Source organism: Chiloscyllium punctatum, chromosome 6, assembly GCF_047496795.1.
Source record: "Chiloscyllium punctatum isolate Juve2018m chromosome 6, sChiPun1.3, whole genome shotgun sequence".
NCBI classification, from domain to species: domain Eukaryota; kingdom Metazoa; phylum Chordata; class Chondrichthyes; order Orectolobiformes; family Hemiscylliidae; genus Chiloscyllium; species Chiloscyllium punctatum.
The window spans coordinates 81,819,855-81,842,255 of record NC_092744.1 but is presented as its reverse complement, the minus strand read 5'-3'; the positions used below and the strand labels follow the sequence as shown (position 1 = coordinate 81,842,255).

The following is a 22,401-nucleotide window of genomic DNA, read 5'->3' as shown; positions in this document are numbered from 1 at the left end:
ATGTGCCACTGTTTAAGAAGAGTGGTAAGGATAAGCCAGGGAACTATAGACCAGTGAGCCTGACATCGGTGTTGGGCAAGTTGTTGGAGGGAATCCTGAGGGACAGGACGTACATGTATTTGGAAAGGCAAGGACTGATTAGGGGTAGTCAATATGGCTTTGTGCATGGGAAATCATGTCTCACAAACTTGATTGAGTTTTTTGAAGAAGTAACAAAGAGGATTGATGAGGGCAGAGTAGTAGATGTGATCTATATGGACTTCAGTAAAGCGTCTGACAAGGTACCCCATGGGAGACTGGTTACCAAGGTTAGATTTCACGGAATAGAGGGAGAACTAGCCATTTGGTTACAGAACTGGCTCCAAGGTAGAAGACAGAGGGTGGTGGTGGAGGGTTGTTTTTCAGACTGGAGACCTGTGACCAGTGGAGTGCCACAAGGATCGGTGCTGGGTCCTCTACTTTTTGTCATTTACATAAATGCTTTGGATGTGAGCATAAGAGATACAGTTAGTAAGTTTACAGATGACACTGAAATTGGTGGTGTGGTGGACAGCGAAGAAGGTTACCTCAGATTACAATGGGAACTTGATCAGATGGGCCGATGGGCAGAAAAGTGGCAGATGGAGTTTAATTCAGATAAATGTGAGGTGCTGCATTTTGGGAAAGCAAATCTTAGCAGGACTTCTACACTTAATGGTAAGGTCCTAGGGAGTGTTGCTGAACAAAGAGAGCTCAGAGTGCAGGTTCATAGCTCCTTGAAAGTGGAGTCAAAGGTAGATAGGATAGTGAAGAAGGCGTTTGGTATGCTTTCCTTTATTGGTCAGAGTATTGCATACAGGAGTTGGGAGGTCATGCTGCGGCTGTACAGGACATTAGTTAGGCCACTGTTGGAATATTGCGTGCAATTCTGGTCTCCTTCCTATCGGAAAGATGTTGTGAAACTTGAAAGGGTTCAGAAAAAATTTATAAGGATGTTGCCAGGGTTGGAGGATTTGAGCTATAAGGAGAGGCTGAACATTTTCCCTGGAGCATTGGAGGCTGAGGGGTGACATTATAGAGGTTTACAAAATTATGAGGGGCATGGATAGGGTTAGTAGACAAAGTCTTTTACCTGGGGTCGGGGAGTCCAGAACTAGAGGGCATAGGTTTAGGGTTAGAGGGGCAAGATAAAGAAGAGACCTAAGGGGCAACGTTTTCACACAGAGGGTGGTACGTGTATGGAATGAGCTGCCAGAGGAAGTGGTGGAGGCTGGTACAATTGCAAGGTGTAAAAGGCATCTGGATGGGTATATGAACAGGAAGGGTTTGGAGGGATATGGGCAGGGTGCTGGCAGGTAGGACTAGATTTGGTTGGCATATCTAGTTGGCGTGGACGGGTTGGACAGAAGGGTCTGTTTCCATGCTGTACATCTCTATGACTCTAAGTAGGTATGTGCTATAGGTGATGTTACCTGGCTTTGATATTGTTGCTTTCTAGCAGAGGTGGGATCAGGTGTTATGAATGTTTGCAGCTGGAGGCTCAACAATTAGACAATTCCGTTCAAATGTATGGACAAAATCTGTAAGAAAAATTACTTACTAAATGCATACAAGGTATAGTATTGTGATACTTTGATAAACTTAGAAAACCAGACAGTTATACTGTAGAAGGATATAGAATGAAATTTAATGGATTATATGCAAGATTACAAAAAAAATCTATTTGGAGATTCCTAATTCAGTGCTTGTCTTTGAATCGTTTGGACAACTGGAGTTAGATTTTCAAAAGGAAGCATACTTTTGAAACAGATGACAAAAGTCTTGAGAAAAACTCCTCAGAAAACATTCATTTCTAACAGCCTAAATGGTACAAATGGGACATTCAGCAGTAACAGAAAAAATGGAAAAAAAACACTAGCAGTATTTCAAGACTGTACACACTTGGAACAAGTTGCACTGTGAAAGAAGGATCATAACCAAAAGGAGCAACAAAAGCAATAATTTTGCCAGTTATAAAACATGTTAGAAACTGGGGAACTGCAACAGAAAAATAAACCGAAGGAATTACCAGGAAATGATCAGATGTGACTTCTGATTGTGCATAAGTTGTCTTAAGAGGATTAATAAGGTTTTCGATGTAATGGCATGAGAAGTTCAGAAGGAGAATCTGGCAGACGAACAAGAAGCTTTAGCTCAGCAATGAATATTGTAGTTGCCGATGCTTTCAAGTACACAGTATTGGACAGCAGTTGAACATCCAATGTGTGGAGTGGCCTGGGCAAAATGGTACTTGGATTCTCAAAATAATAAGGGCCAAAGTAAGGTTGAAGAATCTGAGAGTTCTTGCTTCTGGTTTGGGGTGACAACATGCTAAAAGTCAATTAAAAAGTGTGATGATTCCATATAAAATAGCTGGAGTAAACCATTCTATCAATACTGACATGGTATCAAGTGACATACTCTTCTTGTCAAGCAAGACATCCTTAAAAAGTCTCAAATGATCTGGATATGGAACACAAGGGAACTGTCTTTGAGAATGTAAATGGATTTACAGTTTACATAATCAAGATATTATTGTATCCTTTATTGAGTCCTAACTTCTCTATTCAAAATATTAAGAAGTGTGAATGGCATCAAGAAGTAGGGGTTAAAAGGAAAAGAGGTAATTGTCTCAAAACCACAATGTCAATCTGCCCATCCATTTTCTCACTGGCGAAGAATCCCATTCAAGGATACAGGATTAAGGAGCTTGAGTACACTAAACCTGTAGACAAGATCAATCATAAATGTAATATTTGTTAAAAAGGACACAATCAAAGCCCATTATGAGTCTCATATGAACATGAGACTTTAATGAAGGTTTAGCAATAGACCTGAAAGTTTGGAATAAGTTAGAAAAACATTTTCACTTTACACTTGATTGACATGGTAACTAGACTTAGCCAGTCAACAATAACATATAGTTAAGAAAAACTGATTGTGGACAAGATAATGGAGAAAGTGGATAGGGACTGGACTGAGAACACCAGCTAAGTTCTTTATTAACAGTGATGAAATTTGACAATGATTAATTTAAAGTTATGTGTGAAAATATTAACAAAGCAGTAGAGAGTGGCTTAAGTATTGGGAGTTATAAAAAAAATCATGAAATAGTAGATTAAATTTTTCATATAATGTTAGTGGACTAGCCAAGTTGTATACTAAAACTGCCTGATATCGGTCGACATGTGAAGAACTCAATGCAAACAGTGGTGGAAAGTACTATATCATTGGGTTTTTTTGGGATAAATCCAAAAATTCTGAGGTAATGAATGATCATCCCTGGCTTGTGAAGAGACTATAATTAGCTCAATTTTTTCTAAGCATTGAAATGCTCTGCATTTGGGAGGTGGGCATTCATAAGGTCAAGGTTTCAGAGAAAATTTGGAACCTCAAGACAATGTACAAAGCTATCAGACTAAATTTTAATCCAGGAACACAGTATATTTCAAAAAATGGGCAAGAAGAATGGAAAGATCCAGGTATGGTTATAGGTAGTAGTGAAAGACAGCAACTTTACGAGCGGGCAATCAAACTGTTAGGATACATTCCTTGAGTTTAATTGGCATTGATCAAACATTTATGAATCCAAACAAGTAAGAGAAAGGCACCATGTAGTTCACTTGCACAAAAATTGTGCAGTTATGAGGACCAGATTATGCCAGTTGAAGGGCTGACTGAATATGAACACAGTGACACTCAAGAACAGGATAAGACATATCTAAGGAGGATATCTCCGGAGCCAATTACGAAAAGTTGACATTAGGGTATGTGAAGGGGCCAGTGAATGGAGGGATGACATTATTATAGTGGGGAAAGACAGCAGAAAGAACAAACATTGGCCAAATATGCAAGGTGAAGGACAGGTAAGAGGATCTACTGATTGGCAAAATCAGGTAAAGATGTGGTAGCCCAAAATTTAAATGATATATGATAAATACAGTAAGAAAGGAGTTTTAGATTGGTAGTCAGGTTTTGGGGGCTTTTAAATATATGGTACAAAGCCATATTCCGCATAGGACTATGAGAGAAAAAGAGAAACAATTGGTTATGTGTAGCTTAAGGGTGACCAATCCACAAGTGTAGGTTAGGCAAGGAGGAGACAGGGACTCCCATGAACTACCAGAGCTGTACGAGGAATGATTTGGAGATGCCAGTGTTGACTGGGGTGTACTAAGTTTAAAACTTACGTAACACCAGGTTATTGTCCAACAGGTTTATTTGGAAGCACTAGCTTTGGGAGCACTGCTCCTTCATCAGGTGGTTATGGAGTATAAAATCGTAAGACACAGAATTTATAGCAAATGTTTAGTGTGGTGTAATGGAAATTATATATTGAAAAAGACCTGAATTGTTTGTTAAGTCTAAAAGATGAGACTGGCTTTATTCTACAATACACTCTACTCAACTGAACTAAACCAACCCTCCACCCCAATCCCACCCTTTACATACATTAGATAGTGTGCAGAATAAGTTGGGCGTTAACTTGCATCAACAATCTTATTTAGAACAAGTAAAATGCATCCCAATAATTAGGGATATGTCTGAAGAGGTTCAACAGCAAATGAAATGAATTAAATTCAGTCTCAAATGATTCTGAAGATACGTAGTTAGCCATTTTTAGCAATTCTTTACATGCTAACCTTCCAGATAGATATTCCAGTGCAGCAAGGTTTATCATATTCTTGCTGGGAAAGAATAATAAATGTTGCTCATTGGCCTGGGAAACAAGGAAAACAAAAAAAAGTTGTTTAAAAGCCTCTTAGCCTCTGAAACATTTGCAATACTAGAAGCAACAGATACAGCATATATTCATAGAATCTGTATAGTATGGAAGCAGGCCATTCAACCCAATGAGTCCACACCGACCCTCTGAACAGCAATCCACTGAGACCCACCCCACTGCCCGATCCCTGTAACCCTGCATTTCCCATTTTCCTAGCTTGCACATCCCTGGACACTAAAGGCAATTTAACACAGCCAATCCACCTAACCTGCACATCTTTGATCTGTGAGAGGAAACTGGAGCAGCTGGAGGAAACGCATGCAGTCACAGGGAGAATGTGCAAACTTCATACAGACAGTCACCCAAGGGTTAAATCAAATTTGTATGCCTTTCACCATGAGACAGCAGTGCTAACCACTGAGTCACTGTGCTATCCATTGGTTAATTAATTGAAGGAAATCCTATTCAAGGATCAATTTGACAAAATTTGCCCATTAAATATTAAGTGGATAACCATTGTGTTTTCCATTCAACAAATAATATTGTATAGACAAGGATGAGAATTGACCCTGCTGGTGTGAAGGAAGTGTTGGAAAGAAAAGAGATTTCTAAAAATGAGTTCACTTGTCACCATTGTGAGACAGTTTTACAAAAAGGAATGCTTTCACTAAGAAGTTATTAGATGTCCTTGGAGAGGGAAGTGTATACTTATGACCAGAACATAGAATATTGTGTACTGAGAATACAGAAAACGAATGTTTCTCTAACAGGTTTATAATTATTTATACACAAAGTTGTTTAAGATAGGGGAATAAGGGGTCTGTTAATTGTTCATTGCATTTTAATGTCAAACAGGTAGAAAAATCACTAATTCGTTTTGACTAATTTTGGAACACTTATCAAAAGTGTGAATTTAAAGAAGGGGTTAATCTTCCATGTCCATCAATCACATTATTCATGTTTGTTTATGTCATTGTTAAGGTTGAGATAACCAGGTCCTGAGTATTATTTGTCTTTGAGCATGTATGAAAGGGCCACCTGGGATACCGCATGTTAGGTGAGAGTTGCAGGACTGAGCAAAGTAATAAACCCTCTCAACAAAGAAAATCCATGTGTCGTGGTTTCAATCAATTGGTGTGGAATCTTTTAACAGCTACTCCCCTATCTTAATGAGGATGCTATTATTTCTAGACTAAAGTGAGACCAATTACTATTTACATTTCCAATCACAGTTAAACCTAGCTGGCAAATTGTGCCAAGTTGCTAAGATGTCATAATCATGAAATGATGTAATCACCAAATAAGATGGATACATTTCCTGCTAAAGGCCACTTCTCTTGACCAATCAGAGCATGCCAGAACTTTCAAAAAGCTCCCATGATCAATTTGAGGCTGTTTATTCTGAGATCAAGTTGTGCAGAGAGAAGATTCAAGACTCTTACAACAGGTGATGATATCAACAATATGAATTATAACATAGTTAAGATTCCTGCCAGCAATAGGTAACCAACAGATCTACTGTAATAACATTTACAGTAATTTGCTGGATTGCTACAGTAATCAGCTGGATCTACTTGCTTACTATTGTAAGGTAATACAAATTGATTGCGACAGGTAATAGAGAGCCGAGTAGACCAGAGAAGTTTGTACAGAAGCGTGAAAGGAGGCATCTTCACAGAAGGGCTCAGAAGAGGCAATACAGACTTAATGGCACAATCTAAAGACTACAGGAGCAGAAACATCTCAAGGTCCATGTGCATAGATCCTTGTAAATGGCAGGATTTATTGAGTGAGTAGTTAGCAAACTAAATAGGATTTAGGGCTTCATAAATATATATTTTGAAGTCAACACAGGAAAATTACATTTGACCTTTATAAAGTGCTGTTTAGACCATATTTGGGTTTTGCATCCAGTTCTGCTCAGCATACTTGAGGAAGGGTGAGGTGGTCTTTGAGAGGATGCAGAGGTTTACTAGAACCTTTGTAGGCATGGAGGTATTTTAGCTAAAACATTAGGTTTGGGAAGATGGGGTTGTTCTACTTGGAACAAAAACATTGAGAGAATATTCGGTTGAGGTGTATAAGATTATGATGATTTTCAATAAATTAGAAAAATAATTTTTTTCTATTAGGTCAATGTATAAGGGCTAAGAGACACATGTTTAAGACTTTAGGCAGAGATGCTTGGGATGTGTGAGAATGAACATTTTTGCCCTGTAAGTTAAAACAACCTGGTGTCTTTGCTGCCTGCAGTAAAGTGGATCTAATGAATGATTTCAAAAGGAAATTGAATAGGCACTAGACGTAAATGATCGAGGAAGTTTACAGGATAGGTCGGGGAATGGTATTGATGGATTTCTCAACAGCAAACCAGTATGGACTTGACAAACTAAATAACCTCTCTCTGCACAGTACACCTTCAACTATTCTTGAACTTTTTCATTTGCCTTACTACTGGTGAAACCCAAAAGGTATGTTCCCACCAATTCTGCAATAATCAAGAAATGGGCTAGTCTTTATAATCTGGTTTCTGCTGACCCTTTGCCATTCTGGATGGATTAGCATCAATTTATAGCCATAGAGTTTTGTTCAGAATATATGACAGAGAATTTTGTGCAGTCTGAAGTCTGCAGATATTTTTGATTCAACTTTTCAGATTGGAGAAGAGGATAGAGGAATTGAAAGCTGAATACCAGAAACTCGATCAGAATGCAAAACAGCTCATTCAGTCATTTGAACCAAACTGTGAACACATTGCAAAGGAAGCTGGAGAAGATGAGCTCTGGTCATCACTCGTGGAAGACAGGTGATATGCAGATACAGGAAACTGTGCAAGGACAGTAAACAGGGGGAGGACTGGAAGGTCAAATACATTTGGACTGAACTTGAAATTCAGCTTGGGACGGTGGGGAGGTTGTGGATGGGAATTGTACTCATCAACTAGGACTTGCATAAGCTTGGAGATTGGCTTTTTATGAAGTAGCTAACAAGTGTAGTTTTATAGCTGAAAGGTTGAGAAATTGCATAAGGTCTCTGGATATCTGGTTTCATTGCAATAGCAAAGAAACAGTGAAGTTTCATATTTGACATGGAAAGTGTAATATCTTCACATGCAGCTGTAGAAGTAACAGTGATTTAGAAAAAAAATCACTGCCTGAAACTACAGGAGAAGAGTAGGCCCTTGGTTCTTGAGCCTGATCAGTTAAGTGTTTGATTTTAAGACTTATAAAACTTCCATATCTTATTTCTTCTTTTGTAAATCTATAATAGTAAAGTGAGGGCATTTTCTTTCTTGTTTATACTATGTTCTCTCTCTTATTACGACACTGTGCAAATCCTCCTGCTTAATTTAAACCAGCAACACAGAAAAGATTTATCCTGCGCAGTAATTTGTAAAAATTCGAGTGGCCAAGAACTATTTAAAGTAAAAATTAACAACTTTATTTCTTAAAATATAACAGAGAATAATTAACTAACATCTATTTACAATTCCTTCCTCTAACCTACCTGTTACTTTTCCTTTTCTAATACCAGTCTGATAAAACTCCCAATTAAGATTTACAAAACAAGACTTCTTATTTCAATACCAGACAGCTTTTGGTTCTTCTATTTGTTTTTTTCTTCTTAGGGATTCTACTTCACAGATTACTGATTGAAAAAGATACCTATTAAGAGAGCTATTTTTTCGGCAGTCTCTTTACATGTGGGGGCTTGGCAGTTCTCCTCCCAAATGTTCAATTTTCCCCGGTCTTATACTCCAGAACATCGGATTGTGTCATTGGCCTTTAAGATTGTCAATATACTAAATTCAAACTTGATTGGAATTTGGTATTTTTCGTAAAATTTAAACTGATTGGCCAAATTCAAATTTTTTTTTGTCATTTCCAGGCAACTAGCTACTCCAGTAACTGGAGTACATGTTACATTATGTCTTACTGAGAACACTTGGTGCTGTCACTGCTAGCTTTTACTCTCTTAAAAGGTATAGTTCACCCACGTCTTCATAACACCTGCCCCCAAGAAAAAATTAACCATCATAATGAAAAGATGGCTTCATTTGTTTTCTCTATTTTTTAAACACATTATCCTAACATACAGATAACTTTAATGTAAGTTCACCTTAACTTCTTCCCACATATTTGTATATATAAAACATTAAATAAAGACAAATCAGTTGTAAACTCTATCAGTTAAATCCGCGATAATGCATCTGCGATTACATTCTTCCAACCTGCAACATGTATGATTTTAAAATTAAAAGTCTGTAACATAAGACTCCAACAAAATAGTATCATATTCTAATCTTTAAAACATTCTAAGAATCTATGTGGATTGTGGTCAGTGTACACAACTGTCTCTGATACATTGTTCATGACATACGCATTAAAGTGTTGTAAGGCCAGGACCAAACTCAATAGTTCCTTTTCGATTGTGGAGTACTTCCTCTGGTGGCAGTTCAATCCCATTCTCATCTTCCTGTAGGAGTACAGCTCCAACTCCAATGTCACTAGCATTGATGGCTAGTGTTTTTGAAAAGTTTGGTGTAGCGAAGACTGGTTTGGTGGTTAATATTGATTTCAAATGATCGAATGCCTCCTGGCATTGTTCTTCTTCAGCAAATTGGTTAACGGTACCACTACACTGCTGAAATTTGCAACAAACTTCCGATAGAATCTGCTGAGTCATAAGAATCGAAGTATCTCTTTCTTCAAGGTTGGTCATGGAAATTCCTCGATGGCTTTCGTCTTTGTGTTCCATGGGGTCAACCTTCCATGACCGATGTTATGTCCCAAGAACGTCACCTCTGCTTTCATGAAGTCTGTTTTGTTTAAATTTATCACCAGTTTTGCTTCTCATAGTCGTTCAAATACCATGTGATTTTTCAAGGACTTACTAAACATCACTACATCTTCTAAATAGGTTTCACAGTTTGTTAACCCAACCACAGCTCTGTTCATGAGTATTTGGAATGTGGCAAGTGCGTTCTTCATTCCAAAGGGCATCACTTTAAACTGATATAGTCCATTTGGGGTTACAAACGCAGAAATTTCTTTCGCCGTCTCTGATAAAGGTACCTCCCAGTAACCATGCATTAAGTCCAACTTGGTGATGTAACTGGCTTGTCTGACTTTCACGATACAGTCCTCCAATCTAGGAACTGGATATCAGTCTGATTTTGTAATGGCGTTGACCTTCCAATAATCCACGCAGAATCGTTGAGTCCCATCTGGTTTGGGCACTAAGACAATCGGCGAACTCTAATCGCTCTGGCTTAGTTCAATGACACCCTCGTCAAGCATGGCCTCTACCTCCATCTGGACCTGTCTGGCTTTGAAAGGATTAAACCAATGGGGGTGTTGTTTTATTGGAGCAGTATTCCCTATGTATACTTAATGTACAATAGCATTAGTCCTCCCCTTCTGATTCTTACATATGTTCTTGTACTGTAATAACAAATCTTTCAACTCCGTTCTTTGCTCCTGAGACAAATAGCTTACTAAACTATCCCAGTCCTCAAAAGACTTCTTCATTTTTTAATCTATTTTGAGGCACCTCAAAATCCATATCATCTGAATTTGATTCCTCACTCTGCAGGGCAGTAACTAACACCTGTTTCTCCAGTTCTTTCTCTCTAGTGTAGTATGGCTTCAGCATGTTCACATGACATACTTGATTCAGTTTTTTTCTATTTGGCATCATTATGAAATAGTTCATCTGACTCAACTTTTTCTCAATTTAGTAGGGACCACTAAACCTGGCTTTGAAGGGATTTTCTATCACTGGTAACAGTATTAATATGTTATCCTCTCAGGAAAACGTCCGAGTGTCAGAGCTTTTATCTGTCACCTGCTTCATTCTACATTGTGCCTCTTTAGGTGCTGTTTAGCTCACTCACCTGCTCGATTTAGTCTCTCCCTCACCTCCGATACATAAGCTAAATGTGAGATCTCTGATTTTGGTCCTGTCAATTTTTCTTTAATTAATTTCAGAGGGCCTCTCATTTCATGACTGAATATTAACTCGAAGGGAGTGAACTGAGTAGATTCGTTTGGGGCATCTCTAATGGCAAACAATATGAATGGGATACCTTTATCCCAATCATTCAGGTAATCCTGACAGTATGCTCTCAACGTGATCTTCAAGGTCTGATGCCACCTTTCCAAAGACCCGCTGGCTTCAGGATGATACAAACAGGATTTAAAGTGCTGTATACCTACGCTTAAACCTCCTTAAACAGCCTAGCAGTAAAATTTGACCATTGGTCTGACTAAATCTCTCTGGGTAGCCCATACCATGTGAAGAAAGCTACTAACTCATTTACTACCCTTTTTTGGCTTAATACTCTGTAATGGAACTGCCTCCGAAAATCTGGTGGACACATCCATTATGGTTAGGCAAAAGTGAGGACTGTAGATGCTGGAGATCAGAGTCCAGATTAGAGTGAGATTGGAAAAACACAGCAGGTGTTCCTGCCCGAAACATTGACTTTCCTGCTCCTCGGATTCTGCCTGACCTGCTGTGTTTTTCCAGCACCACTCCAATCTTGACATGCGTGATGGTTAACAAGTATTGGTTCCCACTTTTAGTTCTTGGAAGAGGACCTACACAATCAATTATAACCCATGTGACAGGTTCTTCAAATTGGCAACAAAGGTGCTGGTTTTATTACCGCCTATGGCTTACGTACCATTTGGTATGTATGACACGTATGGCAAAAGTTAACTATATCCTTGTGCATTCCAGGCCAATAAAAATGTTTTTGTACCTTAGCCTGAGCCTTTTATATCTCTAGGTGACCTCCTACAGATCGTTCATGTGCTACCCATAACACTTCCTGTCTGTTTGCTACCGGCAACACAATCTGGTGCACTTCGGCCCATTTCTCCTCTGCACTGACCTGTCATGGGATGTTATCCTTCAGATAATAACCCACCAGAATATCCTTTGCCTCTTTTTCAAAGTACACATCCACATATATATCTTTTATTTTCTTGTCTTGCTGTTGCAAGTCTCTTAGTCTTTCAGGAGTACAGAGGAACTTTTGATTATCCGAGCGAGGTGGGCGGGCACTATTTCGTTCGGATAATTGATTTGCTGGTTAATTGACTCAATGCCTCTCCTCTGGAGCTCGGAGTTTTCTGAAGTTTCCTTTTTCCACACTCCGCCTGCCTTGCTCTCTCTCTATCTCAGGGTTTGTTTCTGAACAGACACACACTTGTGTGTAAGGGACCTGCAGTACTGCTGAATTGGCCATGCTAAATTGCCCATAGTGTTAAGTGCATTAGTCAGAGGGGAAATGGTCTGGATGGGTTGCTCTTCGGAGGGCCTGCGTGGAATGGAGGGCCTGTTTCCACACTGTAGGGAATCTAATCTAATCTAGACTCCTCACTTTCTTGGTTTTCCTTGGGCTTCTCCACAACATGGGGTGTCACTCCTATTTTGTATCCTGTCAAATAATTCCCAAAAACAAACTGAATTCCTGGAACTGATACTCTGTCAATCACTCCCACTGTAACTTTGCCAGTCTTGAGTTGGCACTCCAACCTGATCTTACATCGGGGAACGCTAAATTTCTATCCATCTATCCCACAAATTACCACACTCTTGGGTAACACATCAGAATGAGTGCATACTCGCTCATCCCTTACTATCAGCGACTGGTTAGATTCTGTATCTCTCAAAATGATAACTCCTTGTCCTTCTCCCCTGTTCTTTCTGAGTAAACTTTACCCACAGAGACAAATTCTTTGTAGAGATCAGGTACTAACTCCATACCCTGCCCCTGCCTAGGCTGTGCACTCTCCTGCAGCTCCTCGGCTCTTCTTGGGGTCTCCTCTACTACCTTCACCAATGCCACTGACTTAGCTTCTTTTACCTCATCTTTTCCCACAGCACCTTTCTTTAACAACTAGCACTGTGACTTTACCTGCCCCACCTTCTAGCAGTGAAAATACCTTTTCTCAGTGCCCTTCTGAAACCACCAGTACTATAATTCTGTGTCCCACTCCACTACAGTGAAAACACCTGAGGCCTTTCACCTCCTGTCCACCCTCTTGGGCTTCTTGAACCTGCGGTAAAATCTTACCGGTGCTCTCTACTCTTGGTTTAGTAGTGTAGGATCTCGCTTCTCCCAAGTTCTATCCCTCACTGGACGAAATTCTGGCCGGAAGCTTGTCTTACGCACCAACACGTACTCATCTGCTAATTCTGCTGCACTTCTCACTTCCTGAACTTTCTGTTCCTCCACATGAATTCTTATCATCTCTGGAAGTGAGTTTTTAAACTCCTCCAGCAGAATAATCTCTCTTAGAGCCATAAATGCCCTGTCTATTTTCAAAACACTCACCCATCGATCAAAATAACTATGTTTAATTCTTTTGAGCTCAATGTAAGTCTGACCTGGCTCCTTCTTTGTGTTTCTGAAGTGCTGTCTATATGCTTCTGGTACCAATTCATAAGCACTTAAAATAGCCTGTTTAACCTCTTCATAATCTCTTGACACCTGATCTGATGGTGCAGCAAATATCTCACTAGCTCTGCCGACCAGTTTAGTCTGAACCAGCATTAGCCATAAATCCTCAGACCATTCCATCTGCCTAGCCAATTTTCGAATGAAATAAAGAAAGCTTCAACGTCTTTCTCATCAGAGTTTTGACGTATTTATATTTATCACTACCTTCTCTTTTTTAAAAAATATATTTTTATTGGAAGAAGTAGATTTTTAAATATTACAACAAATACAAAACAATACAATTCAAGTCAGCACAAAAAAAACACAAGTTAAAATAACCCAATCCACCCTCATGTACGCATGTATAAATATATATAGAAAAATATATAATAGAGAAAAAACCTAACCAACTATTTAACTAAATAAATAATAACCAACATCAAACTAATAAATAGTAGTAACTCAACTCAGCCAAACAAGACACTCATACTTTCACAGTTCCTCCTCCCTGGATATTGGACTCGCAAAACACAACCATTATGGCTATGTAAAAGCCTTTATTAGTGTGGCAGATAAATCTGTGTCCAGGTATTCCAAAAAGGACTGCCACATCTTTAATAATTCTGGTGTACCACACTTGTGAAAAAATCCAAGGGAATATGCTCCATAACAATCTTCCGCCAACCCAAAAAGCCCGGGGGATTTTTGGATACCCAACCTAGCAAGATATTCTTCCTTGTGCAAAACATGAGGATATTGTAAAGATTTTTCTTATGCGCATCTGCAGGGAGCACACTGGGCAGGCCCAGAAGAGAGATTGGGTCCTTCTCCACCCTTACACCCAAAATCCTCTCCATTGCATCCACCATAGCACTCCAATAGGTTTGAAGTCTACCACAAGACCACAGACAATGGGTAAGAGTGCCCGTACAGACCTTGCACTTGAGTTATAGAGATGTACAGCATAGAAGCAGACCTTTCTTTCCAACCTGTCCATACCAACCAGATATCCCAACCCAACCTAGTCCCACCTGCCAGCACCCAGCCCATATCCCTCCAAACCCCTCCCGTTCATATACCCATCCAGATGCCTTTTAAATGTTGCAATTGTACCATCCTCCACCATTTCCTGTGGCAGCTCATTCCATACACATACCACCCTCTGAGTGAAAATGTTGTCCCTTAGGTCTCTTTTATATCTTTCCCCTCTCATCATAAACCTATGCCCTCTAGTTCTGTACTCCCACAGCCCAGGGAAAAGACTTTGTCTATTTATCCTATCCATGCCTCTCATGATTTTATAAACCTCTATAAGGTTCTCCCTATAGCTCAAATCCTCCAACCTTGGCAACATCATTGAAAATCTTTTCTGATCTCTTTCAGGATTCACAACATCTTTCCGATAGGCAGGAGACCAGAAGTGCATGCAATATTCCAACAGTGGCCTAACCAATGCCCTGTACAACTGCAACATGATCTCCCAACTCCTATACTCAATACTCTGACCAATAAAGAAAAGCATACCAAACACCTTCTTCACTATCCTATCTACCTGCGGCTCTACTTTCAAGGAGCTATGACCCTGCACTCCAAAGTCTCTTAGAGTCATAGAGATGTACAGCATGGAAACAGACCCTTTGGTCCAACCCGTCCACGTCGACCAGATATCCCAACCGAATCTAGTCCCACCTGCAATTGTATCAGCCTCTACCACTTCCTCTGGCAGCTCATTCCATACCCATACCACCCTCTGTGTGAAAGAGTTGCCCTTTAGGTCTCTTTTATATCTTTCCCCTCTCATCCTAAACCTATGCCCTCTAGTTCTGGACTCCCCGACCCCAGGGCAAAGACTTTGCCTATATACCCTATCCATGCCCCTCATAATTTTGTAAACCTCTAAAAGGTTACCCGTCAGCCTCTGATGTTCAAGGGAAAATAGCCCCTGCCTGTTCAGCCTCTCCCTATAGCTCAGATCCTCCAACTCTGGCAACATCCCTGTAAATCTTTTCTGAACCCTTTCAATTCTAGGTAATCCAAGATGGAGGATGGGAAAAATTTCTGGCTGTAACAGCTGCCCCTTTTTTAAGGTATTTTAGATGCTGGAGGTGATTTCCTCAAATTCCAGGAGCAGCAATTACTGTTTCATATGGTGTTGAATTATTTTGTAAATTTGGAAAAAAAAAGTCAAAACAACAGCAGTTTTAAAAGGGAGAACAGACAAAGGAAGCACATTGTGAGGACAGTGCAGGAGAGAGAGAGAGAGAGAGAGATAACCTACACAGTTACTTCTTTTGCTGTTTTGAGTTCATGTACCACTGGACATTGGAGTGTGTCAGGGAAAATGAACAAACAGTGAAATTCACAACTAATCTTGGAGGAACCTGTTTGGGGCGAAGTTCACAGCACAGAATCAGATAAGTTAATTGTTGTTTTAAGTGTGTCCAACAGCAGTAGTGAGTAGAGTGGGTTCTTTCATGATTATATGTTTTTGGAGATATGTCTCTTGATTAAACTTAAAATATAAGCCATAACTATTAATTTCACCCGAGACAGTGTTTTGTAGAGGAATAAAACCGTGTTATTTTCTGGATCTGTAGATTATGAAGGAGCAAAAATGGCCTTTAGTACAGCGATACGTGCTTCTTGTCAGACGTGGGAGTTTGAAGAGAGTTTAAGGGTTACTACGGATTATATCTGCCATAAATGCTGTTGGATGCGAATCTTATCAGATTGAATGGATCGGTTGGAGACACAGTTAGAAGTAATGAGGAATTTGCAACAGCAACAGTATGTGATGGATGGCAGTTATAGGAAGGGGGGCAAGTCTCAGATACAGTCCAATAGATGCGTTAACTCCAGGAAAGGTAAGAGAGGTAGGCACCTACTGCAGGAGTCTTTTGTGGAAATACCCCTTTCAAACAGGTTGGATTCCCAGGGGAACAAAGCAAGAACAGCCAAATTTCTGGTATTGAGGCTGGCTCTAATGTAACGAGGGGTACGTCGGCTTCCAAGAGATCAATTGTGTTCGGGGATTCTGTAGTCCAAGGTACAGACAGATGTCTCTTTGTTCAGCAACACTCCCTAGGACCTTATCATTAAGTATATAAGTCCTGCTAAGATTTGCTTTCCTAAAATGCAGCATCCCACATTTATCTAAATTAAACTCCATATGCCACTTCTCAGCCCATTGGCCCATCTGGTCAAGATTCCATTGAAATCTGAGGTAATCTTCTTCGCTGTCCACTACACTCCAATTTTGGTGTCATCAGCAAACTTACTAACTATACCTCTTTTGCTCACATCCAAATCATTTATATAAATGACGAAAAGTAGTGGACCCAGCACCGATCCTTGTGGCACTCTACTGGTCACAGGCCTCCAGTCTGAAAAACAACCCTCCACCACCTCTTTTATCTTTGAGCCAGTTATGTATCCAAATGGCGAGATCTCCCTGTTTTCCACGAGATCTAACCTTGCTCACCAGTCTCCCATGAGGAACCTTGTCGAACACCTTATTGAACTCCAAATAGATTACATCTACCACTCATCAATCCTCTTTGTTATTTCTTCAAAAACCTCAATCAAGTTTTGTGAGACATGATTTCCCACACACAAAGCCATGTTTACTATCCCTAATCAGTCCTTGCCTTTCCAAATACATGTAAATCCTGTCCCTCAGGATTTCCTCCAACAACTTTCCCACCACCGACATCAGGCTCACTGATCTATAGTTCCCTGGCTTGTCCTTACCACCTTTCTTAAACAGTAGCACATTAGCCAACCTCCAGTCTTCCGACACCTCACCTGTGACTATCAATGATAAAAATACCTCAGTACACGCCCAGCAATCACTTCCCTAACTTCCCACAGAGTTTTAGGGTACACCTGATCAGGTCCTGGGGATTTGTCCACTTTGATGTGTTTCAAGACATCCAGCGCTTCCTCCTCTGTGATATGGACATTTTTAAGATGTCACCATTTATTTCCTTACATTCTATATCTTCCATGTCCTTCTCCACAGTAAACACTGATGCAAAATACTCGTTTAGTATCTGCCCCATCTCCTCCGGCTCCACACAAAGGCCGCCTTGCTGATCTTTGAGTGCCCTATTCTCTCCCTAGTTACCCTTATGTCCTTAATGTATTTGTAAAAACCGTCTAGATTCTCATTAACTCTATTTGCCAAAGCTATCTCATGTTCCCTTTTTGCCCTCCTGATTTCTCTCTTAAGTATACTCCTACTGCTTTTATACTCTTCTAAGGATTCACTCCGTCTATCCTATCTATACCTGACATATGCTTCCTTCTTTTTCTTAACCAAGCCCTCAATTTCTTTAGTCATCCAGCATTCCCTATATCTACCAGTCTTTCCTTTCACCCTAACAGGAATATACTGTCTCTGGACTCTCATTATCTCATTTCTGATGGTTTCCCATTTTCCAGCCATCCCTTTACCTGCGAACAATCAGCTTTCGAAAGTTCTTGCCTAATACTGTCAAAATTGGCCTTCCTCCATTTTAGAATTCAACTTTTAGATCTGGTCTATCCTTTTCCATCACTATTTTAAAACTAATAAGATTATGGTTGCTGGCCCCAAAGTGTTCCCCCACTGACACCTCAGTCACCTTCTCTGCCTTATTTCCCAAGAGTAGATCAAGTTTTGTACCTTCTCTAGTAGGTACATCCACATACTGAATCAGAAAACTTTCTTGTACACACTTAACAAATTCCTCTCCATCTAAACCCTTAACACTATGGCAGTCCCAGTCTATGTTTGGAAAGTTAAAATCCCCGACCATAACCACCCTATTATTCTTACAGATAACTGAGATCTCCTTACAAATTTGTTTCTCAATTTCCCTCTGACTATTAGGGGTTCTATAATACAATCCCAATAAGATGATCATCCCTTTCTTATTTCTTAGTTCCACCCAAATAACTTCCCTGAATGTATTTCCGGGAATATCCTCCCAAAGTACAGCTGTAATGCTATCCCTTATCAAAAATGCCACTCCCCCTCCTCTTTTGCCTCCCTTTCTATTCTTCTTATAGCATTTGTATCCTGGAACATTAAGCTGCCAGTCCTGTCCATCCCTGAGCCACGTTTCTGTAATTGTTATGATATCCCAGTCCCGTGTTCGTAACCATGCCCTGAGTTTATCTGCCTTCCCTGTTAGGCCTCTTGCATTGAAATAAATGCAGTCCTACCTTGTTATCTGCTTTGTCCCTGCCTGCCCTGACTGTTTGACTCGCCTTTGTTCTCAACTGTACCAGTCTCAGATTGACCTCTTTCCTCACTATCTCCCTCGGTCCCACCCCCCCATCTTACTAGTTTAAATCCTCCCGATCAGCTCTAGCAAATCTCCCTGCCAGGATATTAGTCCCTTTCCAATTTAGGTGCAATCCAAAGATACCCCAGTTGAAATTTTGACAAACATCCGGAGCCAAGTAGACCCTGTGGAGAATCTTCAACTGTAAAGCATGGGTCCTATTGCAAATTGATATCTTGCTTGCGTTTTCCCAAATATCTTCCCATGCCTCTGAGGAGACTTCAACACCTAGCTCTCTCTCCCACACCTTGTAGAGTTGATCAAACTTCTGAGGGGGCACCCCCCCAATTTGTGATATGAGGTGCTAATGGAAAGTGTAGTGAGCACCCTCCTCTCTGTCAGAATTAAAATCAAAAGTGTGGTCTTTTTTTGAATAAAATCTCTAACTTGAAAAAAAATGAAAGAGGTCCCTGTTAGATAGCTTTTATTTCCATGCTAACTGATCGAAGGACATCATTGTGTCTCCCTCAAATAAATCGCCCCTGCAAGACACACCCCTAGCTGCCGAATATTTGAATCTTGAATCTATCATCCCCAGTTGATAACTCGGCATACCCACTATAGGTGTAGAAGAAGATGTCTTGCCAATATTGCCTTCCCTCTGCCGAATTGCCCTCCATGCTTTAACAGTATTGATAACTATTGGGTTCTGTCAATATTCCCTAACTGTCCTCATTTTGTCCAGAAGCAGCAAGCTAGTATGGGGGCACCTTGCCTGGGTGGCTCTGATATCTAACTACATTGAAAGAGGTTCCTCATAGGCCAATTAATCATATTGGATAAAAGCGAGCTTAGTTGGTAGCTCTTAATGTCTGGAAGATCCACTCTCCCCAATCTGTGAGGCAGTTGCAGTTTAGCTAATTTAATGAGGGGTCGCTTCCAATGCCAAATAAAGGAGCTGAACCAGCTGTTTAGTCGCCTGAATGTTTGCTTATTGAAAATCAGGGGCAGCATCCGTATAGGGTATAGCAAACGGGGGAGAATATTCATCTTAATACGCGCTATCTGACCCATCCACGAGACCAGAAGCACCTCCCATCTTTGAAGATCTTGTTTGATTTTGTCAAATAATTGAACAAAATTGGCTTTGAACAACCAATCCAGAACTGAAGTAATGAATATGCCCAAATACATAAACCCCCCACTGTGACTACTTAAATGGGAATCAATATTTGCCCTCAAGACTTAGCACCTTTGTAAGACCACCCATAGGCTTAGCCTCTGATTTTGCAAGATTAATCTTGTACTCTGAAAAAGCGCCAGGATCAGGTGAGGTACTGAAACTGCTGGATTTGACAAAAAAATTAGGACATCGTCTACAAACAACGAAATCTTATGTAATTTTGGCCTAACTTCTGGAGCTGATATATTGGGATCCCCCAGAATGGCCTCTGCCAATGGTTCAATCACCAACGTAAAATGCATTGGTGAAAGGGGACAGCCCTGCCGGCTGCCCCGAAAAATATTAAAATTGGTAATGACAGCTGCGAGAGGGCCACCGTAGAGAACCTTTACCCATTTTATGAAGACTTCATCCAAACCAAACTGCTCCAGAGTATAGAAATGGTATGGCCACTCAATTCGGTCAAATGCCTTCTCTACATCTAGAGAAATCACCAATCCCTGTATTGACTGTTGTTGGCATGTTTGAATTACATTAAGCAGCCTCCTAACATTATTGGAGGATCTGTGACCCTTAAGAAGCCCGTCTGATCCTCTTTAATAATAGAAGGTAACACAGTCTCTAGCCTTAATGTGAGAGTCTTAGAGAGGATTTTAAGGCCCACATTAAAGAGTGAAATGGGCCTGTATGAAGCACAGTCCTCCAGGACCTTCCCTTTTTTAAGAATAAGTGAAATATTGGCCTCTCTCAGAGATGGCAGAAGACAATCATGGCTGTATGGTCATTAAACATATAAAGCATCGGGCCTGACAGCATGTTTATAAATTCCCTATATAATTCGCTGGGAATTCCGTCAGAATCGGGCGCCTTTCCACTCTGAAGCTGCTTCACAGCTTCCTGCACCTCTTGCTCTGATAAGGGGACATTGAAAAAGGACTCTTGTTCGGGGGTCACGCTTGGGAGCTCCAGATCCTTAAAAAAAGATTCCATTTTGGCCTCCTTCTTCAAAGACCGCAATTTCCTCCCAGATGTGATCGACGATGCTCTCCACCGCATCTCCTCCACTTCCCGCTCCTCCGCCCTTGAGCCCCGCCCCTCTAATCACCACCAGGACAGAACCCCACTGGTCCTCACCTACCACCCCACCAACCTCCAGATACATCGTATCATCCGTTGTCATTTCCGCCACCTCCAAACTGACTCCATCACCAGAGATATATTTCCCTCCCCTCCCCTATCAGTGTTCTGAAAAGACCACTCCTTCCGTGACTCCCTCGTCAGGTCCACACCCCCCACCAACCCAACCTCCACTCCCGGCACCTTCCCCTGCAACCGCAAGAAATGCAAAACTTGCGCCCACACCTCCCCCCTTACTTCCCTCCAAGGCCCCAAGGGATCCTTCCATATCCACCACAAATTCACCTGCACCTCCACACACATCATCTATTGCATCTGCTGCACCTGATGTGGCCTCCTCTATATTGGGGAGACAGGCCGCCTACTTGCGGAACGTTTCAGAGAACACCTCTGGGACACCCGGACCAACCAACCCAACCACCCCGTGGCTCAACACTTCAACTCCCACTCCCACTCCACCAAGGACATGCAGGTCCTTGGCCTCCTCCATTGCCAGACCATACCAACACGACGGCTGGAGGAAGAGTGCCTCATCTTCCGCCTAGGAACCCTCCAACCACAAGGGATGAACTCAGATTTCTCCAGTTTCCTCATTTCCCCTCCCCCCACCTTTTCTCAGTCCCAACCCTCAAACTCAGCACCACCTTCCTAACCTGCAATCTTCTTCCTGACCTCTCTGCGCCTACCCCCACTCCGGCCTATCACCCTCACCTTAACCTCCTTCCACCTATCGCTTTTCCAACGACCCTCCCCCAAGTCCTTCCTCCCTACCTTTTATCTTAGCCTGCTTGGCACACTTTCCTCATTCCTGAAGAAGGGCTCATGCCCGAAACTTGGATTCTCCTGCTCCTTGGATGCTGCCTGACCTGCTGTGCTTTCTCAGCAACACATTTCGAGTCTGAGTTAATGTCTAGGAACGCCCGAAATTCCCTAGAGAAATACTCCACAAACTTATTATCCTTGAGGATAAAGGGATCCTTTCGCCAGTGCCTTGGGCCGACTGTAATGTCTTTAATCTTAACTAACAGGTACACTGGAGCGTGATCACAGAGGGTAATATTATCAATTGTACAAGATGCCACCAAGTCCAGGGTTGCCACAGGGATCAGAAAAAAATCAGTCCTGGTGTGACATCTATGCGGATTGGAAAAAAATGTAAAATCTCTGCCTGTAGGGTGGAGACGCCTCCAGACGTGCACCAACCCTAACTCCACACACAGATCCACTAATTGTTTAGTTTGTACAAAGGGTATCGAAGGGCTTTTGGGCAACTTTACTGTAGGATCCATGAGATACTTAAAATCTCCTCTTATAATGACATGCTGGGACTTGAGGCTGATCAGTTTGGAAAATGCATCTACCAAAAATTTGAGGGGATGAGTTGGAGGGCAAGAAACATTTAAAACACCATATTCTTCCCCATTTATCAGGGCTTTAAGAATTACAAACCTTCCGTGTGTGTCTTTCACACACTCTAGTAACTTAAATGGGAGATTACTCCCAACCAATATAGCCACCCCCCTACTTCTGGTATTAAATGATAAAAAGTAAACCCAATCAAAGCCATTCTGCTGTAGTTTTGAATGCACCCTATCGTCCAAGTGTGTCTCCTATA

The 22,401-nt window shown here is 41.0% G+C and overlaps 1 protein-coding gene across 1 annotated transcript in view; it reads left to right on the top strand.

Annotated features, from left to right (window-relative positions):
- Positions 1-22,401, top strand: part of LOC140479135 (single-pass membrane and coiled-coil domain-containing protein 1-like) — a 60,574-nt gene that overhangs the window by 24,762 nt on the left and 13,411 nt on the right. The window contains exon 3 of the mRNA XM_072573087.1: positions 7,401-7,550. Within this exon, the coding sequence (XP_072429188.1) occupies positions 7,401-7,550 (150 nt within the window). The remainder of the gene's footprint in view (positions 1-7,400; positions 7,551-22,401) is intronic.